The 26,062-nt window shown below is 26.1% G+C and overlaps 1 protein-coding gene across 21 annotated transcripts in view; it reads right to left on the bottom strand.

Moving 5' to 3' along the window:
• LOC108004431 (kazrin) overlaps window positions 1-26,062 on the bottom strand; it is a 166,854-nt gene that overhangs the window by 45,114 nt on the left and 95,678 nt on the right. For all 21 annotated transcript variants that reach the window (XR_009832722.1, XR_009832723.1, XR_009832724.1 and 18 more), the window contains one exon: window positions 17,610-17,722. Coding sequence is in view for 18 of the 21 variants with exons in the window: in XM_062085226.1 (XP_061941210.1) it covers window positions 17,610-17,722 (113 nt within the window). In the remaining 3 variants the exon portion in view is untranslated. The remainder of the gene's footprint in view (window positions 1-17,609; window positions 17,723-26,062) is intronic.

Below are 26,062 nucleotides of genomic sequence, written 5' to 3'. Positions count from 1 at the left end.
TTCCCTTGGATTTTCTTTCTACTGACAATCTTAAGGATCCTTTGCAAAATTTAATTAGCGAATGTATCTTGGAGAGAGGAAAAAGAAAGAAGGTACATGTACATTATGCGTATTAAAAAAAATCTGGAAATTTTAAGAAAAGAGATAATAACGGTGGAAAGAAAAATATGAGAATTTTGTAATGTATATAATTTATTTTTAAATGATGAATGTAACATTATTTTTAAGCCTTGAATTTTAAGAGAAGAGGGAAAGTTTAGATGAAGAGTAAAAAGAAATTAGATGAAGAATAAACAAGAAACGTGTATTTTATTATGTTTAATAAAATTAAAATTAATGAAACATTAGTTTTCATTAATTGTATTTCATTAATTAAATTCATTGAATGTTATTTTGTCTCTAATGTTGTCTTTTCTTTTTATTATTCAATGTAATCTTCTTGGAGATAATTATTTAATAAAATTAAAATTACTGAAATATTATTTTTCATTAATTGTATTTCATTAATTAAATTCGTTGCATATTGTCTTGTCTTTAATGTTGTCTTTTCTCTTTAATCTTCATGTTCTTGGATATAATTGATTGAACGTGAATTTAAATTATATACTATATAAATGTTTGAAATTATTTTTTTACTTATAGTTACATTGCATTTTATTTATTTTAATAACGATAATAATAGATTTTACTCGAAAAAATTTTCTGAGTTAACAAATTTCTAATCTGAATTTTTTTTCATATTTTTGAATAGTAATCTATAAATATTCTAGAATCTTTAACCTTAAGATTTAGATTTTTGGTAAATAATGATTAAATAAATATATCATATTTAATTAATAATTTATTATTTAAACAACAATTTATTATTCAAAAACTTATTATATTATATATTTGATGTGTGGATTTACAAAACATAATCCAATACGCGTTTTCTGCTTCTTAGGAGAAACTTTTTATCATAAAAATATAGATTTTTGAGAAAATAAAATTTCTACAAGATCCAAATAGCTTCGATTATTTTGCTTATGGTTTTTCACAACAATAGCGAATTGTCATTGTTCCAATAGTTATGCAATAAGTATTCATTTCGTGGTGTTGGTGCCAAGACACATTTAATTCCGGGCAGAATACACGAAAAGCATAGTTGTACGTATAAAGTACGGAAGAATTATGGCCATTCATAACCGCGGGAGCTTACAGAATTAACAGGAACGAGGCTGCGTGACACGAAACAACAGGAAACGTGGACCGCCATGCTATTTAAATCATACGTCCCTTGACGAGGCTCTAATGTAGGTCAAACTCAAATTACACGCGACAAAGTATCTCGTGGTGTAATTTCCACAAACATTATCGTGTATCTCGATGAAGAAAATGTTAAATTTCGAAGAAAATTCGAAAAAAATTCCGAAGATTTGATGATACTTATAAAAAGTATCACAGTGGAAAAATGTGATTTAATTTTAAAAATTAGATAAATAGAATGAGATCTCTATATATGACAAAAATTTCATTAAGAATTTTCAATGTATTTTAATGTAATATATTTTATACAAATTTTCTGTTAATTTTTTGAGAGACATCGACACATGTGCATATAGATTTAATTTTCTTTTTAATTTTTTAAAAGTATTTCAAAATATGTTTCAGTATTATTGTCACATTTAATATTCATTATTATATTTTAAATAAATTTTATTAAACTGTATATTTGTTCTTCATCACGTTATTTAATAATAATCCAATCTAATGAAACGTATTGAAATTAATTTGCATTCATGAATGTAAATTAATTTCAATAATACATGTAAATAATTAGAATGTAACATTATCTATAATTTTCTTAAATTAATAATTTTTTTTATTCGTCACATTTCCTCAATGAAATAAGATATTTTTCTGACAAAATATTCTCTTGAATGTTCTTTTTATCCCTTGTATTTAATTAACCTTCACGAACCATTCTGTCTCTTCCATGCTCTATATTCATTTTCTTTTTGTTTTATTACCTTTTTTCCAATATAATTAAAAAATTACTCTTATAATTAACATTACAATTTTTAATAATAAAATATTAATATTATATAATAAAATATTAATATGAATATACTATTGTATAAGATATTGAAAATATAGATAATAATATAAAAAATAGGTAAATAAGTTAATATTATATATAGAATATATGACATAAAAATTGAAATTATATTTATTTTAATTATTACGTCGAATTATTGAATTGTAGCTTTTATCCTTTTTTAATATATAATATACTAGTTAATTAGTTATATAAATAATATTGACAGCTAAAATTAATTACTAATTTAAGATTTCATTGGCATCTGAATTTGTTTTCACAGTTTAACAGCTGATATTAATATTAATTTAACTAAAATTAATTATTAATTTAAAATTGCATTGGCATTTAAATCCGTTTTTTTTTACATTTAATGTTTTCCTTTTTTATTTATATTTAAATGATTAATTTTGTTTTAAATTATTATTTTATCAATGTAATTATAATATAAAATATTAAAATTATTATAATTATTAAACTGGAATCATTTAAATTTAGCATTTAAATTATTAATTTAACCTAATATAATTATGTTTTTAATAATTCACTTATATAATTAAAAACACAAAGTCAATTCATTTACTCAATTTAATTCTTCATATATTTATTATTATTTTAATTATAAATGCCAACATTATTCAACGTTATTAATATTTTTATTGTTTTTAGCTATTTTCTACTAAATAAAGATACAAGGAAAAAAAATTTGAAAAATTTGAAAGATTTGAAAGAGATCCAAAATATACAAAATTAGAAAAGAGTTGTTACATATATCTTCATAATTTTTGCATATTATAAAAATAAAACATTTGTATGAAATTGTGTATATAAAAAATATAATTGACATAACTTGAAAAATTTCTAATTATAAAATTAAAATTTTTGAAGCTTGAAATTTCATTGCTATAAGCTGATACATTGGAGGAATGAGGCTGACAATCTTCTTATCATACTAATATTATTTTTTCTTGATTTCTATTATAATTACATAGATCACACCTATTACAAAATAAATATCTCTGCAAAATCAAATTAATGCAGAAAAAAAACTTTAAACTTTAAACTTAAACTTAAACTTAAATTTTAAACTTAAAACTTTTTTGAATTACAAGTAAAACAATTTAAAACAAAACAAAAAAATTAATTGAAAAGATTGAGATTTGTCTAAAAATTTTAAGAAATGATTTATTTTCATAATACGTATTAAATTCGATTCAATTGTTTTTCCTTTACTTTCCATCTTCCAATTTTCACAAATAATTTAATTAATGCACTTATGAAAAAAAACTCAAAACAATTTACGAATCAAATTTTAGAAAAGAAACATAAACTGGAATCTTCTTCTCCATCAAAAGTGAACTAAGGAAGAGTAAACGTCATGATCAATCCAATTAATTCCTACCTTAATCCCTCGCTTAGAGGCCATTGTCAAAGGTCTTCTCGCAACGATTCTTGTAATTTCAGAAATTACTTTTCCACCGTTCTTATTCCGGATATTCGGCTGGATTTCCGCATCGCGATTCATCGGCGCAATTAAAAGGGCGGGGATGGAGATTAACGCCGGATTATAACCGGATGTGCCAGTTTAAAGCCGAATCGAGGGGGGAGGTGGAGAGGTTGGAAAGCTCGACGAGGAATCTCGGCGAAAACACGATGACATTTGCGTTTCTCGAAAACAATTGAATCGGTGGCCACCGTTAATTGGAGGAGGTTGGCTACCGCATTTATTACAGAAACGTCGTAATCATTACGAAACGACGTGCTCTCTGCACTCTTGGCCGTCTTCTCCGCCACGTTCTCGTTTTTCCTCATTCCCCCTCCTCTTCAACCCTTCAAGTGTACGCCTCTTTTGCGCTCGTTTCATCCTACTTTCGACCTCTGGGTTAAACCGTACTGGCTTCTTCCACATTGTGGTTTCAATGGGTGCGGTCTCAATGGGTTTTACCCTTTCGTTGTGTTTTAAATTGGACGCACGAGAAATTGGGAGAGTAATGCGGAGGGCGGTGTGTTCCAATGAGTTTCTTTCTCGCCAAGATGGAAACACGTTGCGGTTTGCTAAGTATTTGGGGTAATTTGATAAGGGTGTGTGTGTAAGGGAACAGGTCTTGTAAAGGATCTGGAGCGTTTGATTTATGTGTGGAGCGATTAAAGTAATGAGTTTAAAAATTTTTTATAACGATGTTTTTAATATTTTAAATGTTCTGTTGTGATTATTTTATATATTGTATAATGTAATATAAGGAGAATATAAGAATAGTATTAAAATACAAAGAAAATTAAGAGTAATTTTTATGAGAATTAATTCTTTGTCTTAAATTATATATCTTAAACATATGTTATGATCTTCCAAGATTAAACATTTCATGCAATTTTGAAAGCTGCTCCTTGCAAATTTTATTGTATCCTATAAAATATTAAATAATTGTTAAATAATATATCTTGTTCGTTGATTCTTTTAATAATTTAAAGACAAGAAATTAATTATGTTTTTTAAATAGTTTTTTGTATAAGATACAAATTAGTATTATTTAATTTCATTTATATTTATTAATATATCCTTGTATATTTTTCTAAACAAGATTTTGTTTTCATAAACTAGATTATAAATTTGTTTTTTGAAAATCTCATTTCTTTTATACTTATCTTATGCATTAAAATTGATATCATTTTTGAATTTGAAAAATTCGTCATAATAAATGTCATTATTAACGAATGTGTCCAAAATATTGGCCAAAAAAATATGAATAGATTTTAAAATATAAACTGTAAGTTATTTAAGTAAAAATTTACTATTAAATATAATTTATTCGTCTGCTTAATTTTTACTAAAAATAAATTTTCTCATTTATTTACCGTTTCATAAATCCATATGATAATACAAAAATACGTACAAATCAACAAACAGGAAGATTAAAAAGGATACTGCAGAGAGCACAGAAAAAATATAAAAAAAAAACATTGTAAAAAAACATAGCAATATTACAATAGTAAAAACAATGAACTTAACATATTCAACATGAATAAATAAAAAAATATTGTAAAAACATGTATTGTAAAATACATTATTTTCTTGTTTTTCACATTTATTAAACAATATCCCATATTTATTCTTTGAAATATTTTTCTCAATATTTTATCTCAACATTTCATCATTCTCATAATATACACGTCACATTTCATTTCTTGTTTAATATTATCCGTTATTTTGTACACGAATGCAGAAAATTCGATAAATCTAACTTGAAGAAATTCTTCAACATACCTAAAATATATTTTAATATCAAGCTTTAATATCTTTTCTCATCCATGCGACACGAATTAAATCCGAAAACTCTGGTGACCTCGTTTCCTGAATGGATCTTCCACCTATTTTTCACGATTGTATCGACCATAAAAGGATTTTGCAAGTACTTCTTGCAAGCTACATGGTGAACAGTAATGATGGATTCAAATTCGGTACGTAGTTAAAATCGAAATAAAAAAGAAGTTACTTCAGAGGATTATTATTTAGAAATATTAAAATATAATTGTTTGTTTTAGTATTGATAAGTACTTTTCGTAAGATTTTAGAATAAGTTTCGAAAATATAGGTAAATTTTAAATAAATGATCTTGAATAACTTTAAAACATATTTAAATCGATGAATTCATCATTATTGATGAAGTCTATTTAAATAAAAATATATGGGTCTATTAAAAAATAAAGCAATTTTTACTTGAAATATTTTTTCCGAAAATAATTTAGAAAATAATGGATCGCTTCAAATGGAACATCTAATATTTATACTCATATCTATAAGTTGTTTGATATAAAATAAATCGAATCTTTCATAAACAATCGAATTATAAGAAATCAGAAAGATTGAAAAAATTATAAACAATAAATAGAATTACTGTAACTTTATTTTAATTTTCGAGTTTATGTTTTTAAAAATAATATTTGATTTACAATATAATTTCATTAAAGAAGCTAAAGAAGAAATAATATTATTTCACGAAACAGATACATAATATCATTTATTAATATACAATTAAATTAAATGCTCTTTTCACGTTTGGAATTACTGTATCTGTAACCTAACCTAACTTATTTACGCTCGTCCCCATCACTACTGAACAAGAACTACTTTTACAAGAATGCAACGCATTCGAAACGAATGTGTAACGAGGTGGAGGAATCGAGGGTTCGTCGTTAGCAGTGGGAGTTAATTATAGACATCGGGCGCATAATTTCGGCCCGCGTTAAGTTTATATTCATCTGTCACGCTCTGAAAAGGTTCATTGCACCCGGGGGTTAGACCGTGCGCCGACTGATACGGCCACAGTTTGCGAATTTGCAATTAAATGTTTCGCCCGTCGTAATTCCTTGCAGAGAATTATGCTACGCGCCTTTGCTTGGCTAACTAGGGGGAGGGGGAGAAGAAGGGGGTGCACGCTTTGATCTCCTTTCCCGCGCTTAACGCTTTGCCTGGCGAAGTTATATTGCGACAATAACGCGAATCAACGAAATTTTGCTTTGTTATTTAACTGCTAATTATTCTTGATCGGAATATAAAGTTTAATAACAAATATGTTATTTTGTCTCTTTATCTTGAAATGTGAGAAAAATATCGTTTCAGATTATATATGGTTACATAATTTGAAAGAGCTATTAATTAATTTGGGAATCTATTGAATGATAAAATAGAAATGTTTAATTTGATGAAAATTTGATTGGGATGATTTAAAGGATAAAATGTTTTTTAGAAGAAAATTACTTATTATTTGATACAGAATTTTAGAGATTTAATAACGAATATACTATACGTAATTTTATGTCTTTTAATGTTCTATAAATATAATATAAAAGTTGAATTTTTTTGAAACGTAAGAGAAATATTAATTTTAAATATTGAAGAAAAGAAGCTATTTAAATAAAAATGTTAGGAATTTTTATTTGAATTTTGTTGAAATTTTTATAAATTTGGAATATTGGAAGAATTTTATATAAACTTAAATTATATGAATATTATGATGTTGATAAAAAAAATTTAATAAAGAATATATTACAAGTAATTTTATGTTTTTTCATCCTTCCAAAAAATTTGTGAAATGAAATACTTGAGAATCTACAACATCAAAAATATTTCTTGTTAATCATTGGAAGACTTATAGTACACCAAAGAATTTAATCCTTATCGATTCTTAATTATCCTAAAATTAATTCTCAACTACTATAACATCAATTACGTATTTAATCATTATTCGATAACAAAAATTACTTAATTTGATTTGATAATTCTAAAACTAAATTAAAAATATTTTAAATAGTTAAAAAATACTCCAATTGATAAACTTTATCAAAATAAGAAAAAGAAAGAAAGAATATATGGAAATTTTAATCGATCTTAATTTGATGGCCGGAAGATTCGACGATCCAAGACTTTTGCCCATTATTCTACTCCCACACGACGTGTATATGGGCCATATGAAATGCATTATACCGAACGATCGATTCCGTTGCATATTCAACGGCGCTTGAGAGAGAGAGAGAGAGAGAGAGAGAGAGAGAGAGAGAGAGAGAGAGAGAGAGAGAGAGAGAGAGAGAAGCGGAGAAAGCTAAAGGTGCATTGTTAACGCGCGTATAAAGTGCCGTGCGCTCAGTAAACATATCGAGAAAAGACTACTGGGTCACGATGTCTACTGCCTTTTTAATCAGGTACATTATCACCGTCGTAATTTCCAGGCGAAATGCGTTCTAATGCATTAGCGCGACGATTTCCGTTTCCGTTGCGAACCCGTGCTAAAATTCTCCGGGGAAGTGGCCTCCTCGAACACGAAGACGCATGAGATGTAAGGAAGAAATTTGCGGTGCGGTTCGGGAAAGTGCTGGTTATACGGAAGTGGATAAATGGAAACCGATGGAAATTTAAAAATTTTTCATCAACGAAGCTGGTGCTTTTTGAGAGTGAAAATTATACGTGTAGTTGGATGGTAAAAAGATTTTTTTTTTTAATGGAAATTTTGATATAGATATAATTGTTATATTCATGATGGAGTAAAATAGATTTAATAGATTTTGTTAAATTAAGTAATTTTTAAAGCTAAATTATCCTATAGATAGGTATAAACTTTGTAAATAAAATCATAAAAATTTGATAGCTAGAATATCGAAGTATGAATCTTGAAAATTGAAAAGATATAATATAAATTTTATTAATATTCCATAAGGATCTCATTGCAGACATATTTTGCTGCGAACTCCAATAAATTTGCATATTAAGTATTAATGATTAGAGAAAAAGATTTTATCAATGAGAATATGAAAATATTGATCTCTTTTGATCTCTTGATTCTGAATTAATTCTTGATTGACATAATAAAAATTGTATTTTTTAGGAATATGTGACGATATAATATCAATAAATTTCAAAGTTAAAAATATACGATATTAACGATGTAAATTATCTTTATAAATTATATTATAAAATTATATTAAATTTTAATATAAAAAAAATGTGTTTTTCATATAATGATTCGTATTAATATTTGGACATCAATATATGATACATGAAATTATTACTCACAAAGATATTTGAACTCAACAGTTTATTATAGTACATATGCACGATGTAATGTACAACATTTATAAAAATAAATATAAAACTTATGTTTTGTATATATATTAATTTTCATTATCATTTAATATTTTTTATTGTTCGAAAAGACTATATGTATTATACAAATTAAATATATTTTTTAATAACAACATATTAAAAAATAATCAATAAAACTATTATAAAAAAATATATAGAATAATAATCTTGCACAATGGTATCCAAATATTAATTCGAGCCACTAAAACAATCTAGTTTTGAAATGTAATATACATATTTAAATGTTATCATTATAAATGTTATCGAGAAACTATTAAATCAAATAAAACTTCTACAAACGACACATCAGAAACCAGTTGCAATTAAACGAATTGCACAAAGAAGCAATATGAGTAGAAATATCTTTCGAGACGGAGAAAAAGGAGAAAGAAAATGTAAAAGACGAAAAAAAAATATTCCTAGTAAACAACATTCTGCTTGAACGTTCCAGAAACGTTAATTTTCTCGCGGATTATGCGCACCATTAAATGAGCAATTCTCTGTTTCGTTTTAGCCGGGAAAGAGGAATCCAGAAAGAAAGTCCACGTTTCAAATGCAAATAGCAACACACCTTGCTTTCGAGCTTACCACTTTTCAGAGGAACTTTCGCATTCGATAAAGAGTTCCGAAAAGCAATTTGACGACTTGCAGCGACGCGGTGTGGCGCGTCTTGCAAATAGAGAGGAATAAGTATGACAAGGAATGATGAAGACGAGCCATAAATTATACGTAAAACCGAATTTCACACTTTACGAGTTGCACGAGGCAAATTGTGACAAAAGTTGTATGTTACGAATTAGATTTGTGTTTTGGACTAAATATCTGCTTTGAAGACAATTATTGTGACGGAAATTATTTTTTCTTTGAAATATTTTAACGAGGTAATTTTTACGTTAATTTTTAACGAAATAGTTGATAGGTTAATAGATTATATACAGAATATATGTAATATATATAATATATTTGTAAATTATTTTTATACGTATCTTTTATAATGTAGATTTTACAAACAAATATAAAAGTTGTTATACAAAAAGTTCGAAGTTTATTTACTAAATTTATTTATTATAAACAATTTAATGTATTAAATAAAGTTAATAGAGATATTTAATCATATTTAATTAATTCCATCTTTATTTTATTTTATCCAACATAAATTTCAATTATTTATAATTTAATAAATAATTCTTAACCGATATTTTTATATATTAATTTTTATTTATTTATTCTATAAAATTAACACCTTGTATTATTATTATAGCATTATTTATTAATTGATTATATTAAATTAATATAAAAATTAATAAAAATTGGATTATTTTATGTATAAGAGAAATTAATAAGTTATTTAAGCGTTATATAATATTATTTATCAATCATATTAGATATTTAATATAAAAAAAAATTTATTTTTGTTAAATATTCATTTTTTATTAGAAAATTTGAAAATAAATTTTTGAATAATTCATTAAATAGTCAAATAGTTTGAATACACAATTTGTATAGAACAACTGGATTATACTTGTGATCATCTATAGGAAAACAACAATTTCCTTTTCTTGATGATTTTTAATGATCCTATGATTATTGTTATACATACTTACAATTAGCAGCTTGAAGAACGCAGAATGTAAAGTTTCTATACTTCGTATTTCCTGTAGCTATTCACAAAAAGGGAAAGATGTATACACAGATAGACAGGTAGATAAAGAAGAGATGAATGTGCATATAGAGGAGTGTTTTGAGTGGTCTTTTTCCTCCGTGGCCTGATTCAACTCGCTTCACCGTTGCAAAAATAAAAGAATGCAAATTTAATTACCGGAGTACTCGACAGGAATACCATTTCACCGGTACATATACCCATGACATTTCCCGAAATTTTAATTGAAATTAATCTTGTCACCATATTTCACCGTGTTCATCCCTTTTTGCAAGATATCCCAACGTTGGCCGGCGTGTAATGTTATTATATAATATTACGGTGAACAAGAATGCTAAAGTGATTCGCGTTAATTGACACGACAGCCACGATATAAATGGATAAATTACCCCTTTTAGTAACGCTTTAATTTTTTTCATCCCCTGAACATCGATTTAATTATTCCTTCGTTCTTTATATCTAAAAGTAATTTAAATATATATATTATATGAACGAAATTCAATTGAATTTTGATAATATTTTCGTAATTTTTTTTTAAAAAAACTTTATTTTATATTAATAAGTAATTAATAAGTAATAAAAATATATTTCTATATTTTCGTCTCATTCATTCTTAAAAGAATATCGTCAAAATTGAAAGAAATCATTAAACTAAATCAAGTTTAAAATTATTAATTTTGTAATTTTAAAAGAAGAAATAAAAATAAAATGCAGAAAAAAGAGAAAATTCTCTCTAATTTTTTCAATTATACAGTGGCTAAATCGTTGTTATTTCCACTCGAATAATCATACAAATGTATAAAAAAAAAAGAGAGAAAGAAAAATCAAATTAATGCATTACAGTTTACGGGGCTCGATTCTTCGCGTGCGTGAATTCACGCGTCGAGTATTATGCGTGCCTTAACACTGGCCGTAATGGATTAACCCCCTTTCGGATGAGCCTTTTATACAGAATCGTATTCCAAACGCGATTCTCTGTTGCATGGAAGAAAATGTCATCCATCACTGGGTCTGTCTCGAAACTGTTCGTTCCAATGTGTTCGAGAAAAGGCTTGACAGACGAACAGGATTCGTGTTCAACATAAGCCGATTTGATAGGGAAAAGAAGTGTCTGTATCCGTTTCGCAGCACGTACAGTTAGAGATACGGTTACGGGAATGAAATTGTACAGGGTGATTCAGAAATGCATATATTTGAGTTGAATTTATATTAAGATGAATAACTATACATGAGGTAAAACGAGTCATATAAACGAGTCATATGTGTTAATTTAATTTTTTAATTATGTATATCTTCAAAAAAAATATTCAAAATGCCTTAACAGAGCCATTTTTTAAATAATATTAGTGAATCGACGGATTACGTTTAAGTAATAAATCTCTCTTTTTTTCAATTTTATAATTTTATGTTAAATAGAATCAGATGATTTAGAAATTTTTCAATCAATTTTTAAAATCTTTCTTATTTCATTAAAATTTAAAAATTTTTATCATTGTATAAGAGAATTCACTAATACTGATCATTTATGATTTGTACAATTTTGATAATTGCAAAGATTTGGTAATATTAATTACATTGTTTAAATATTCTTCAAATAATATTTCACAATTCATTTGTATATAATAAAAATATAATAAAAATAATCTAATAGTTGAAACTAGATATCAAAATTTTCTTTATTATCGAAACGTTCGTTCATATATCGTTCTTTATTCATTTTAATGTATATTCATCCTTTGAAATATGGACATATATTTATGAATCATCCTGTACGTATTCGGTTCTTCAGGGATAAGTAGTATTAGACTGTCACTGAACGGACAACGTCGATTCTACTAGGAATGCTAATATAAACGTGCATCTGTTGATTTTTAAATTTTTATTTATATTAGCTTTTACATTTAACAAAATGTTCGTGTCAATTATTTTCAATTTTTTATTTTTATTTAACGAAATATCACGAGTTTGAAAAACATATAGAATTAAAGAAAATCGAATACTCTGATCCTCTAAAATGTTAATGTAAAGATAAGATTAGATTTATAGAGTATATTTTGAGAATGTATATATAATAAGAAATAATAAAACAATTAAAATTAAAGGTAAAATCTTGTAATTTTAAAGATTGATGAATTTTTAAAATTAAAAAAATTATAATACCAAGAATTTAAATTCTTCTTTACGAATTTTTAATTTTTATATTTTTTTTAAAAAATAATTTTAATCTATCAAAAATGAACGATTACATCACAAAGTCCATTTTAATCCACTCCACGATCACAATTTTATCATCAAAAAATAATTTCTCGAATCGCAATTGAAATGCTATCCCAAATTTCAAGCATCGACACAACAATAATTAAAATAAATTCCAAAGATTCTTCGAGAAATTTTCAACGTTGTGGAGCATCGTCATACCGCCATATCCATAAAATCGGAAATGTATACGGTGAAAAATGGAAAGGGAGCCGGAAAGAGAAGAAAAAGAACACGACGATTCACGACCAGAAGCATAGTAGGATACCACTTAGCAGCTCGATGAATACGCGCCACACGAGAAAAAGGTTGGGTGGTGGAAACGGGGATGAAACGGAAGAGCGTCTCCTGATTTTGCATTTTTCATTTACGTTCCTTTCGGATGAAAACGCATTAACTGGTACACGAATAGAGCGTGAATCATGCTTACACTCCGCGTGGATCAACGGTGCATGGAGAAATTAGTGGACTCGAAATAATAATAACAATACAAACGGCACTTTGTGTACACGCGTAAGCAAGAATGTGGAAAGAGGGGCAAAAAATATATCTAAATTTTTTATTCTCCATTTGAATTTCACTCCATTTGTCTACCGTTCTATGTATGATTTTTGCTTTTCGGTGAAAATAGAAATATTTTAATCAAAATATGTCTTTAAAATAATAATATTCTTTTGGTACATATATGCTATTAAGTAATTAGAATTTATTAAATATAAATTTTGGAAATTATGAAATGTTAATAATAATAAATATTTAAAATAATATTCATCATTTTTATGTTATAAATAAAACAATTGAGTTAAATAATATTAAAATGAATAATATAGTAAAAATATTTACTAGTTTATATTTAAAAGTCTGTTTGATATATCCTTAAATTTATTCCGTTAATTTACAAAATATAATAATTTGAAGAAAAAAAAGAACAATCGATCATTCACAATCAATCATAATAAATAAATATTTATAATAAAAGCGATCTATCAATATCCTTTTGTAATACTATTATAGTGAAACAATCTTAATATATATCCAAAATGAAGAAAATAAGAATTGTTTGTCCAGAAAACAAAGAAAATAATTTTTCAATCTTTATTCGACACTTTTACGACAATAAAATTTTGTTACAATAATACAAAGAATTTAAATCTACAAAAAAAATCGATCGTCACGATTTTAAATTCGAGATTCTAGTTTCACCTCCCTCCCCTCCTCCCGAATATTTCTCATCTGTGCTATTGATCATTCCGTCGACAAGATTGAAAATGTGTCTTCTCCTCGTACAATTTCCGCCACGTCCTCGTTTTTGTCTAGGACATCTTTTTGTTAATTTCAAAAAGAATTGTCACACGAATTTTCACCGAGAATCGTGATCAGAAAACAAGACGATAGCTCTCTTGACCGGAATAAAGCAGAAGAGAAGGCGAAGAAAGAACGGTAATGATATTAAAGATCTCGCTTGGCTGGGCATCGATGTCTGATTAGTTATTGACTTATACCACTTCTTCCTCGTTTCCAACGGGAAATCACTGCTGTGAGAAAATCTCTGTCCGTGCAAGAAATTATTATCTAATTTTGAAATTATTTCTACCACTGTAACATTTGTTTTTTTGCGAAGATTTTGATCTTCAAATCAAAAATAAATTGATGGATAATCTTTGTTAGGCAATTAAGAATTAAGAATTGAAAATCGTTTTTCTCGGTCGAGAAAATTGTCTTATTGAATTGTCTTATTGAAATTATTTTATAATCGAATATTTTATATCTTATATTATATGTTATTTTTTTTCTTTCTGTTTATATCATTGTTTTATTTACATGTGTATGACAAACACATAACAATTCGCATGATGAAATTATAATTTCATATTAATTTTTTATTTTATGTATCATTTAATATTTATTTTAACTGTGTTAAAACACGTTATTGAATTATGTAGATAAAGATGAAATTGAAAAGTTGGTATGTATTAATAATAGAAAGAAAAAGTATTAATATATTGAATATTTCTAAAAGAAACTAAAAGGGAAAATAAACACAAAAATTGTATAAAAATATCGGTTGAAACTTATTAAATAAGTAATTCAAATTTATGTTAAAGAATATGAGATAGAACCATCTCACTTGATCTGATGCAAATTTAAATTGCTCACAACTTAATAAAATCCTCAATCGACATTTTCATAAACCAATTTTTATATTTTATTTGTTTCATTTTTTAGAATTGATTCCGCAAAACTATCTCAAAAAATATATTAATATCCCAATATATCAGCAATAACGATTAATAAATAAATTATTGAAAAATAACTAATAAAGAGAAATATCAATTATAAAAAAACAGAAGTGAAAAACGCTTCAAAAATAAGTCAGGCGTCATTAATGATCGAATTTGACACACTTTCGAAATGAATGAATACACACACACACGCTCGTGCGATACATTAAATTCCACCATTAAATTCTAAAGAGTCAATATACCGTAATTCACCTAAATTGCAACATTCAAAAAAAAAAAAAAAGAAACACTATCCCCATCGTGCCAACATGATCCTAATATATCCTATCCCACATCCTATGACCCGTTCAAATCGGTGTCGAACAATGGCCCGAGATTTTCGAACAAAGAAACGCAACAACGCATCCATCCCTCCCCGAATCGAAACATCAACAACCCACAATCCCACAATCCAATGGAACTAATTACTAATCACGTGTCGGCCGTTTAATCGTGTTAATTTCGGACTAACCGCAATAATGGCCAGACAAGATTCGTCGGATAACGTGTTCAACGGTGCATGTGATCCGCGACGTTTCGTTTAATTGCGGCGCCCTCCCTTCCGCCATTTCCTTCAATTTTTATCATTTTTCCCGGCCACGGGATACGATTCGCCGCCGAATGCCCGTGAGCAAAGGGTGGAGAGAGGGGGGAGGGTGAAAACGTTGGAGAGTCAAATAGGGAAAGGGCCAAAAGGGGGGAAAAAAGAAGGGAAGGGGAAGGGAAAGGAAAACAAGCGAGTGGAAAATTCACGAATTCGTGTACGTGAGACGTGTTTATTTCATTTTGGGTGAAAAATTTATGTGTACAGGATCTTTCTGTTTAAATCGATTTGAAAGATTTTTAGAGAAGTATTAAATCTAGAAATTATTATTTGATCTTTTTTTTTTTGATCATTTATAATTTTTTTTCATCTTTCGACAAAATTTCGAATTGTTTGATGGAATGTCCCACATGTCCTCCATCAATGTGTTTTGATTTATGTGTATATTGTTTTTCTATTTTTTTTTTTTTATGTTCGTTCTAATGTTCGAACATTGTCTATTAGTGGAATTACATCGAAACGATTTAAAATACATCAAATAAAGTCCGATCAGAGAAGCAATTCATAAATATATTTCTTATTTATGAGGAAATGATATTTCTTTTTCTTGCAAAGTGCGTGCTGGAAGGCTCACCATCCTCTACGACCAGTTTTTTCCGTTCGAATTCATTACTCTGGAGAATTGGAACAAATAGCATATTACACTCTTCTTATGAAATGAAATGTTACAAATATTTGAATTAGAGTTATAAATCATTCAATATATCATTTGGTGCAAGAGATATTTTTTAAAATGAAATTATAGAAGACATATATAAAGTCAACGTAATATTTTTTAATAGAATCATATTTTTTTTAAATATATTGCAATGATTTCATCGTTTATTACATTGTTGAAACGATTAATTTATAATTTTATCTTTATATTATATCAATATTAAGATTATCAATTTTATAGACGTTATATCACAATAATAGTTTAAATATTTAGTCGATTGTTATAAGTGAACTACATCGATATTTTAAAATTTTAAAAAATCTTTTTTATTACAAAAAAAAAAAAAAAAGAAAACAGCAAAATTTTACATCCTTCCAAACTTTCGTGAGTATTTTTCATTAATAATTTCCAAGATATTCGGATCGATTCAATTTGGATAGGCCGTATATCGGAGGAAAGGGTTGAATTGGCCATTTTAATTAAATCAATAATAAAAGGATAAATAAACTGCGTGATTCCGCGCGGACGAGTTTCCCCCCCGATTTTCGCGCGATGAAACTCGTTACACGAGTCGATGATAATTAAACGGAAATGGCGTTGAAGTGTATCCGATATATCTATATAAATTTTTCATATATCAACCCCCGATGGATTATTGATTCGATGATTCGCGAGTGATTATTAAAAGCGCGGGGAAAAATATCATTGGGATCCGCTCGATTTATGCATATTAAAATTAATATTCGTAATATTCACGAATGTGGAGAGACACTCGAAGTCCGATTTATTAATATTTGAATATTCGTAGTGGACAGTGGAGCCACGATTCGTTAATAATTCACCGTGAAAATGATCGGTATTAATTTCGGTATTTATGTAATGTTTAATTAAGAGTAAAGATATTTGATTCTTTCATCGGTTGAAAGTCTGTTATCGAATGCTCGGAAGTTTAATTTATTAATATTTGTAATTTGTGAATGGGAAAATTTTGAATAGGTATTTAATTGTTCATCGTATCATTGGTTTTATGGTTAATTTAACGATATCTATTTATTACGATAAGACTTTAATTTTATAGTTATATATATATATATATATATATATTTTAAAAATAAATTATTCTATTAAAAATAAATATATTTAATCCTTAGTTTTAGTTGAAAGTATTAATATTTATAGAATAAAAAAATTTTTCTCAGGTTAAAAAGTGTATTATCATAATTAATAAAATTCAAAAATTGTTATTTAAATTAGATGATTAAAAATTTATTTTTGTTTTTCTTTGATTGCAATTTGTAATTTGAACATTAAAAAGAAATTACTATTAATATAAAAATAATTCTTTAATAACTGCATGGAAGTATAAATATTTTTTTTTACGTTCACTGTGTATAAAATATACAGTGTATGAAATATCGAAAGTAATTGTGGAGCTTACCTGTGCATCTGCGAGGATGCGTCGCATCAAAGCCAAGGTGGGGTGCGTTGTGAGGTCATCCTCGAGGGCAAGTGCTTCACCTTCTTTGTTTAAGCGGTTTAAGGTATTGAGGGCTGAAACAGAATACAAACAACCTCATAACGTCATCTGGCACAATGGATACAAATAAAAGAATATAAGAATAAAAGGTACATATCGCACACTTGTTCCAACATAATTTAAAATTTACAATTTTTGATTTATTAATATAGAAAAAAAGAAGAAGAAGAAAAAATATTGTTGCTCGTACTTTTTCAATTTGATTTTATTATGAGATATTTATGTATAACGGTTATTTGAAATCGTTTCCTTTTAAAATTGTAATTTTTTTTAGTTATCGTTGCAGCATGTGTACAATACGAAAGAGATGAGAAATATAAAGAATGAAGAAACAGAATGTATAAGCAAAAGCGAAATTCTACGTATAAATTTTACTATCTTCTCATTACTTTTATTTGAAATGTAATAAATTATAAGTTTTATAAATTTCATGATAAAATTTGTAATAATAAAAAAATTGATTTTTAAATTTTTTGATTGAAGTTTATCATATTTCCATATTTTACTTCGATTTAAGTGAATTTTATGAATTCATTCTCATAAATTAATAGAGGAAAGAAGGAACTTTTTGAAATTTAAAAATAATTTACGCTGTTTTATATGAAAGAAGAATTCAAACAAGCGAAAAATTCGTGGAACTTCTTCAATCCTTAAGTGAACTTCACAATAACCAACGTCCCAATTTCCAACATTCAGAGACTTTAATTATTTTCTTACATTTCTTTTAATCTTTAAATGATTGCAAAAAAAACATCGTAATTCTTCTTTTTATCGTATATAGCGTTATATCGAGAAACATTTCATAATTTCAGTTTTACAAATTGTTATTCTTTCGTTTCTTAACTTCAAAATAATTAATTTTTGTAACATTATTGCATATTTTACATTCGTTTTAATTTATGGAAAATAAATTATTGTATATTATCTTTAGATATAATAGGTAATATCCAAAAACAATTAATAGAAAAATTAATATCTAGAAAATATTACAAATATATATGATAAGAAAGTAATTTTTTTTGTTTTCCTAAAAAATATTTTTTTGTTTCAATGTTAATTCACTGTAAGGCAATAAGTATTCTTTTTCCTTTATACGAAGTCATAGGTGTCTCTTTATATTTTATGCTGATTCAAATCATTGAATTGAATTAAAATAAACAATAATATTTAAGCATAATAAACTTAAATTTATTTCCCATAACTTTATATACTAAAGCTACTATACAATATTAAATATTTTGGGTTTCTAAAGAAAAAAAAAATGATTCTAATTTATAAAATTATTACATATTAAAACTTGAAAATTAATGTTTTTTTGAAAAATTTGAAAAAATTTCCTTTACCCTGTAATTGTGAAAACTATTTATTAATTTCTGATAAAATCGATCAAACCGCTTTAATCAACCATATCTATCAAGTTTGTTAGTCAAAGGTTACCACGAAAAACTCGATACTAACTACAAAGTCTTATGAATGTTCAATAAAGGAAAATTTTACTGAAAGTTTAAACAGTTATAAATAATTTCAAATACTTATAGATCAATGAATTTCAAAACGTTGTGCTCGTTTAATTAATAAAGTTTATACAGGCTTTTGTCGAACAATGATTTATAATAGTCCATTCTGAGATTTTCAATAGATAGTGTAACGATATTAATATCTTGATGCAGTTACTTCCTATATGAAATTTTCTTTCATGATTTTGTACGAAATATAATAATCAAATAATTTATAATTCGTAAAATTTTCTAATAAATTTTTATTTGTTTCATTTCAAATTTATTACTTATATTATATTTATACTTATAAAATTTCATTAATAATTTTAATTTAATTATATAAAATAGTTCGGATATTTAATATAATTGTTAATTGAACAATTTTTTATTTTATTATGTATGTAATAATTTTAACAAGTTTGTTCTATTAATTTATATTTTGAATTATAAATGAAATTTATTTGATAAATAAATTCATTTAAAATAACCATTATGAAATATAAATTCACATTTATAATAATAATAATAATAATAATAATAATAATAATAATAATAATAATGAACGTGAAGTAGTTTTCATAAAATTTTACCATTAAATTAGATGAAAATTGCCTGTATTTAAATTTAATTTATAAAAACGTGGAACATAAATTACTTTACAACCAGATATTTTCCAATCTTTTTTGAGACACGATCTTTTTTTATGATAGCCAAATAACTTTCCTCGTTCATTCTCATAATTACACAGTAATGCATTTTTAGTAGAGCGAAATAAATATTATATTTCACTTTGATAAAAGTTTTTAGTAAATGCGAAACATTTAATATAACATAGTCACGAATCTTTGATATTATTTTCAATATTCACTCCAATAGATTATAAGTTATTTTCATTTATTGATTTTTACATTGAAATAAATTGATAAGTGTTGAAAATTTTTCTTATTATCGCTAAAAAATTTAATATACAACTCTTTGAAGATCAAATCCTTTTTAGAAATGATAACAAATAAATTGATATATTACAATAAATTGAAATAAATTGGTAAATTGTTGAAAATTTTATCACTACAAAATTTAATGTATAATTCTTCGAGGATTAAGTTCTTTTTAGAAATGAGATGACAAATGTTTTTTATGACAAATTACATGGAGAATATTTATGCATCCACGAAAAATTTGAATGTATAAAAATCTAGAGAACATATATTGCATTGCTTTATTTATCTCTTTCGTATGCTCAAAAACATTGGATGCAAAAGCATTGATAAACAACACAAAAAAACGAATAAAAATAACTCAAGAATCCTCACTTTGCTCCCTTCTCGCGTAAATTTGAAATCATAATCGAACCAAGGGCACAGGGGCAAGAAGCATGGGATCCCTGCCAGCAAGATGGCCGTCGTCTCGTTCATCTCGCATTACCGAAGTCGTTGCTGCGACGGGATAATTGAATTCTCGAAGCATGGTGCTCGTGGCGCGAAGGTGGAAAGGCCCGAGGGGTGCCAAACTGTTATCGACAAGTTCGTGAGAGGAGCTCGTTTCGGGTACAAGGGCAGAGAATGTGGCATCCTTTTCTCACATGTGGCTATATCACGGTCTGCTATATCAGCGTCCGACTTTCTCTCGAGCGCGCTTTGATGTAGAAGTCGTGCGAGAGAGAAACTTCCGGTTCGAAATCGTTCGAGACCGTTTGACTCGTTTCGGACGGATTTCCAAAGCGCTCGTGATCACGACCGTTTGTGATTTTCCATCGTGCTTTCCTATCCTGTTCGTGGTGGAAAGTTGGAAACGCGTGATACTTCGCGGTATAAACGTAGGGAACTCGATTTTATCGTTTCAGATCTCGATTCTAAAACGATTCTGGGATTTTAAGGCTTCGAAGCAATTGAGATTGCGAGGAGAAATTGGAAATTGATATGAATATTGAAAATATAACGACTCAATGAATCGATCAATAAGGCTTAATCGATGATTCTTGAGGTGATTTCAAACAACTTTTTTCTTTGGAAATTTTCATCTTGACTTTGTTAACGAATTATTAGCGAAAAACGTTGACCAATCACAGAACGTGTATTAGAAGAGACAATCGAAGTGACATGTGTCGAGTTCGATGATTCGCTAACGTAACATATTCAACACAACGTGACAAATTTATGTGTTCTGTGTTTTTTTGTTAACAATTGATTAGAAATGAAAATTTTTGTAAAAGAAAAAGTTAAAATCATCTCAGGAAATTTATTTATATAACGGAATAATTTTATTTTTAAATTTCAACATTTTTTGAATTTTGAATGTAACTTTGTTTATAAACATTTTTTAGATTAAGATATATTTTTTATCTCGAGGTAAAATTCTAATGAAAAATTAGAAAATTGAAATAGATTAGAAATATAACGTCACTGTAATCACTGGAACGTTGAAACCAAGTTGAATGTTAAAAGTTATGTGGGAGTTCGAAATTTTGGATCAAGATGAATAAGGCATTTGAAGAATTTGATATTCAAATAAGTTAGAAACTTAGAAATTGAAATTGATTGGAAATATGATGCCAAGCTAAAATATTAAAATCTGTTGGGAGTATATGGGAATATGGGAATTGAAATTATAAGAGAGTTTGAAGTTTTGGTAATAGAGGTGAATTTGAAGAGTTAGATATTGAAATGAAGTTTGAAGATAGAAATGAATTTAGAGTTTTGAAATCTGAAATGAATTAGAAATGTAATTCTACTCTTTCAAATTAAAACATTAAATTTAGCTATGTGAATATTATATGAAAATTTAGAATTGAAGCGAATTAAAAATATAATATTAAGCATGGATGTTAATTATATAAATGTGAAAGTATGGGAATGGAAATTATGAAAAAATTTAAAATTCTGAAAATCAAGATAAATAGTGCATTCATGATATACTATTAAAATAAATTGTAAAATCAGAATTTATAATTTCTAAATTTGAAAATTATGAATTTTTAAGTGAATTGAAATATAATACCAAGTATAAACGCTGATATTGGATATGTGAAAATGTGAGTATTGTAATTATGTGAGAATTTATAAATAGAAGTTTAGATATTGAAATAAGTTAAAAGTTTAGATATAAATTAGAAATTTTATTGAAAATTACAATTCTAGAAATTGAAATGAATTTGAAATATGATATCAAGTTAGAATATTAAAATTGTTTGGATATAAAATGATATGAAAAATTGAAATTATTGAAGAGTTTGAAATTTTAGAAATTAAAGTGTAATAAATAAAATATTTGAAGAGTGAAATATTGATATGAATCGGAAATTTAGATCAAATTGAAAATTCAAAATTTTGAAAGTTAAAATGAAAATAGAATATTAAACCAGAATACAGAAATCGATTCGAATGCGTAAGATTATGGTAATAGAAATTATGGGATAATTTGAAGTTTTGAAATTGGACATTCAGAGAGTTTTGATATGAGTTAGAAAATTTTGAGAAATACATTGAGAATTTGAAATTGAAATTGGTTAGAAATTACAATTATTTGAGAATTTAAACTTTTGAAAAAGTTGAAATTCAATGAATTTAAAAATTTGAGAATTGACGTTAAAATAAGATGAAAATTTAGAATATGATAAAATAGATAAAATTTGAAAATTAATACTGTAATATATTAAAATTTTTGTTAATATTTATGTTTTGAAGTTATTACAATAATTTATTATTTTGGAATATAATAAAGTATTCATTATAATTAGAAATACAAATTTTATTTATTATTATTATTTATTTTTTTGTATAATAACAAACAAAAAATTAAATAATATTGAAACTTGACATTAAAATATTTGAATACTAATCGTACTTCATTAATATATGATTGTATTTTGGAATCGAAATTATTTGGAAGTTTAATATATTTGTGGAAAATTGGAAATTCAGAGAATCAGATATTGAAATGAATTCGAAATTGTTGCAAATACTAGATTACAAAGCTAGAAACCAATACTAGTTGTAAATTTAGAAACTTGGAAATTTACAACGCTTGCAGAAAATAGAAAATAAAGAGCTTTGTTTATTTTAGTTGAATAAGAAATAAGTTAGAAATATCTATTTTTGATTGAAATTGGAAAACTAAATGAATATTGAAAGCAATTAAATATTTCAAAAATCAAATCAATAAAAAAAATTGTATAAATTGAAAAAGATAGAAAAAGATACAAATAATAATGTGTATAAAATTTAATTGTAAACTCCATGTGTTTCACTATTATGAAACTTCTTATTAATATTATATGTAACATATATATATATTCTTTGTAATTTGACATATATAAAATTTTGTTAATAATTTACATGAAGATTAATAATAAAGTGAATTTGAGAACATTGAAAATCCAAATTTCATTACAAATTTTATACATGATATTGAAATGAAGACAATGATATAATGTACATATATATATATATAACTGAGAATTCATGAATAAAATAAAGTGATGAATAATAAAGCAATTCATGAAACAGTAAAATAACAATTACTTATGCAAATAATCAATATAACATATGATCAAAGATATTTTGCAAATATGAAGGAAATTGAGTATAAAAATATAAAACAAATATAAAAATCAAAAATATAATTTATTCTGATTCATTTTGTGATTTTTTAAAAACCAGAGAATATATATTATTATAAAATAATTGAAATTTGAAAATATTAATAATGATTTAAACTATATTGTATTTTTAATTATGATTATAATGATAAAAAATAAAATAGATCTATGCACATATATACATATTACAAAATACTTGATATTTATTATTAAATAATAAAATGGATTTTAATCTGTATAAAAAATCTTATCAATTTCAATTATTTTGTAATGTATCTGTTACTAAAGAAAAGAGTGAAAATATAAAATATCCTTATTTTTCTTCCCCAAGCAGACTCAATATAATTATCAAGTATTCCCATCACAAAATTTCTCAATCGATCATCCAGCTACATTCTATGAATATTTTTCGGGTAAAATTTCATCTCGTAGGAAGATTCTGACCTCTGGTAATTTCATTTTCCACCTTGTCGGACGAAACAAATAATTCACAAGGTAATTGCATTAAGTTTATCCCGCTCGCACCTACGCCCTAGATGTAACATCCTTTCATCAAGAAGTTGCTCGTACCGAGTAATTAAGCGACGAGATAAGAAATTCGTTTCGTTGCGCTTCACGCAACGAACCTTTAACATTCTGGCTTAATTAATTTTCAAATTCGAGCAATTACAGTATGGCCGAAAGCGAACAGCCGCCAATTACACGTACAATGAAGTTAATCGAGAATTTTCTCTCGTATGAAAAAGATTGTTATCAAGGTGAAAATCAAATGTTTATTAATATTTTGGCTTTTATTACTCCTGTTTTTAAATACGGTAATATTTTTATTCACTCGTTATAATTGCTCGATCGGATATTGGTAACAAGGTTTGGAGGAAATTTTTGAATCTGGAGCAGATATCCGGGAAATTCTAAGATTTAAATATTAATACCGTTTTTCAAGAAATGAAATTTCGTATTTCTAAGATATTTCAAGATAGTTTGGACTAAAATTTAAAGGGAACTGTAACGTTTTATTCTATGGATTTGAAGATGTTATTTGATCGTTAATATTGCATGGAAATATCAAATAGGAAAATATTTGTTATAGGATATTTTAGTTAAATCATGTTTGCATCGAGATTTACAAGAAATTTTATATTTTAATTTCGTTTAAGTATGAATTTAAATATTATACGTTTCTCGTCGGAATGGATTTAAAAATATTAGAGAATAAAGTTTGCCGAAATTACAGCAAATTTTATTCTCTAATATTTTGTCATAGCAAACTTTATCTTTTTTTGTTTGCAGCAAGATTTATGGGATAATTTTACGTTTTAAATAATATTGACTTTGCCGTTATATGGATTTAAAATTTCTATATTTTAAATATTAACATCGTATAGATTTAGAATTGTATTGACATTTGTTACAAGATATTTTAACAAGATTTATAAAAAATTAAATGTTTTATTTGAATATTATCTCTAATATTATCTATATGAGAATATAAATTAATCACAATAATTAAAAAAATTTTATATAATTTATATATAATAATTAAAAAAATATTCAAAGATTAAAAATTTTCATATGATATTTCATTTTATCGTTATATAAATTTAAAAACGATTATACAAAATTATACATAGGAAAAATCTTGCAAAATATTTCTATAAAATTCTTTAAATATTTTTTTTATATTTTCATAAAAATATTAGGATAGATTGTCCAAGGCAATGGATATTCTGTGATTGAAAAATATGCAAAATTTTTTTTTTGATCACATTTTCCCCAATTTAACATATCACTAAATTTTGTACTACTTAATTCGTCTATTGAATATTTCATTTCATAAATAATAAATAGAAAATTTTAAATTTAATAAAATTCGAAAACAAAATTACAACTACTAAATCAAACTGTTCAGATATTTATGAACAATGTCACATATTATACGAGATTATACACATTAAGAAAATGAAATGTCAATTAAATTAAATTAGCATCATCCTCGTTAAATATCCATCAAAAGTTTTACTTTCACTCCATAGGAAACTTAGAACAAGTTAAAAAATCATCATGATCCGTCTTTATTTTTATTTTCCATCTATATTCCTTTATAACAGATGATAGTTTCTCGTTTGCACTTAAGTAAGACGGCGAAGTACACGCATCGGGTTACGGTCAGGCATTAAAGCACATAAAGGACTTACGTAGGCAACCCTCCCAGTCGGTATATAGGTCTACGTGCAAACACGCGAGCACGTTAAGTGCGC

This window comes from Apis cerana, linkage group LG14 (genome assembly GCF_029169275.1).
Source record: "Apis cerana isolate GH-2021 linkage group LG14, AcerK_1.0, whole genome shotgun sequence".
NCBI lineage: Eukaryota > Metazoa > Arthropoda > Insecta > Hymenoptera > Apidae > Apis > Apis cerana.
Note: the sequence above shows the minus strand (reverse complement) of the source record. Positions and strands in the feature narration are given on the sequence as shown.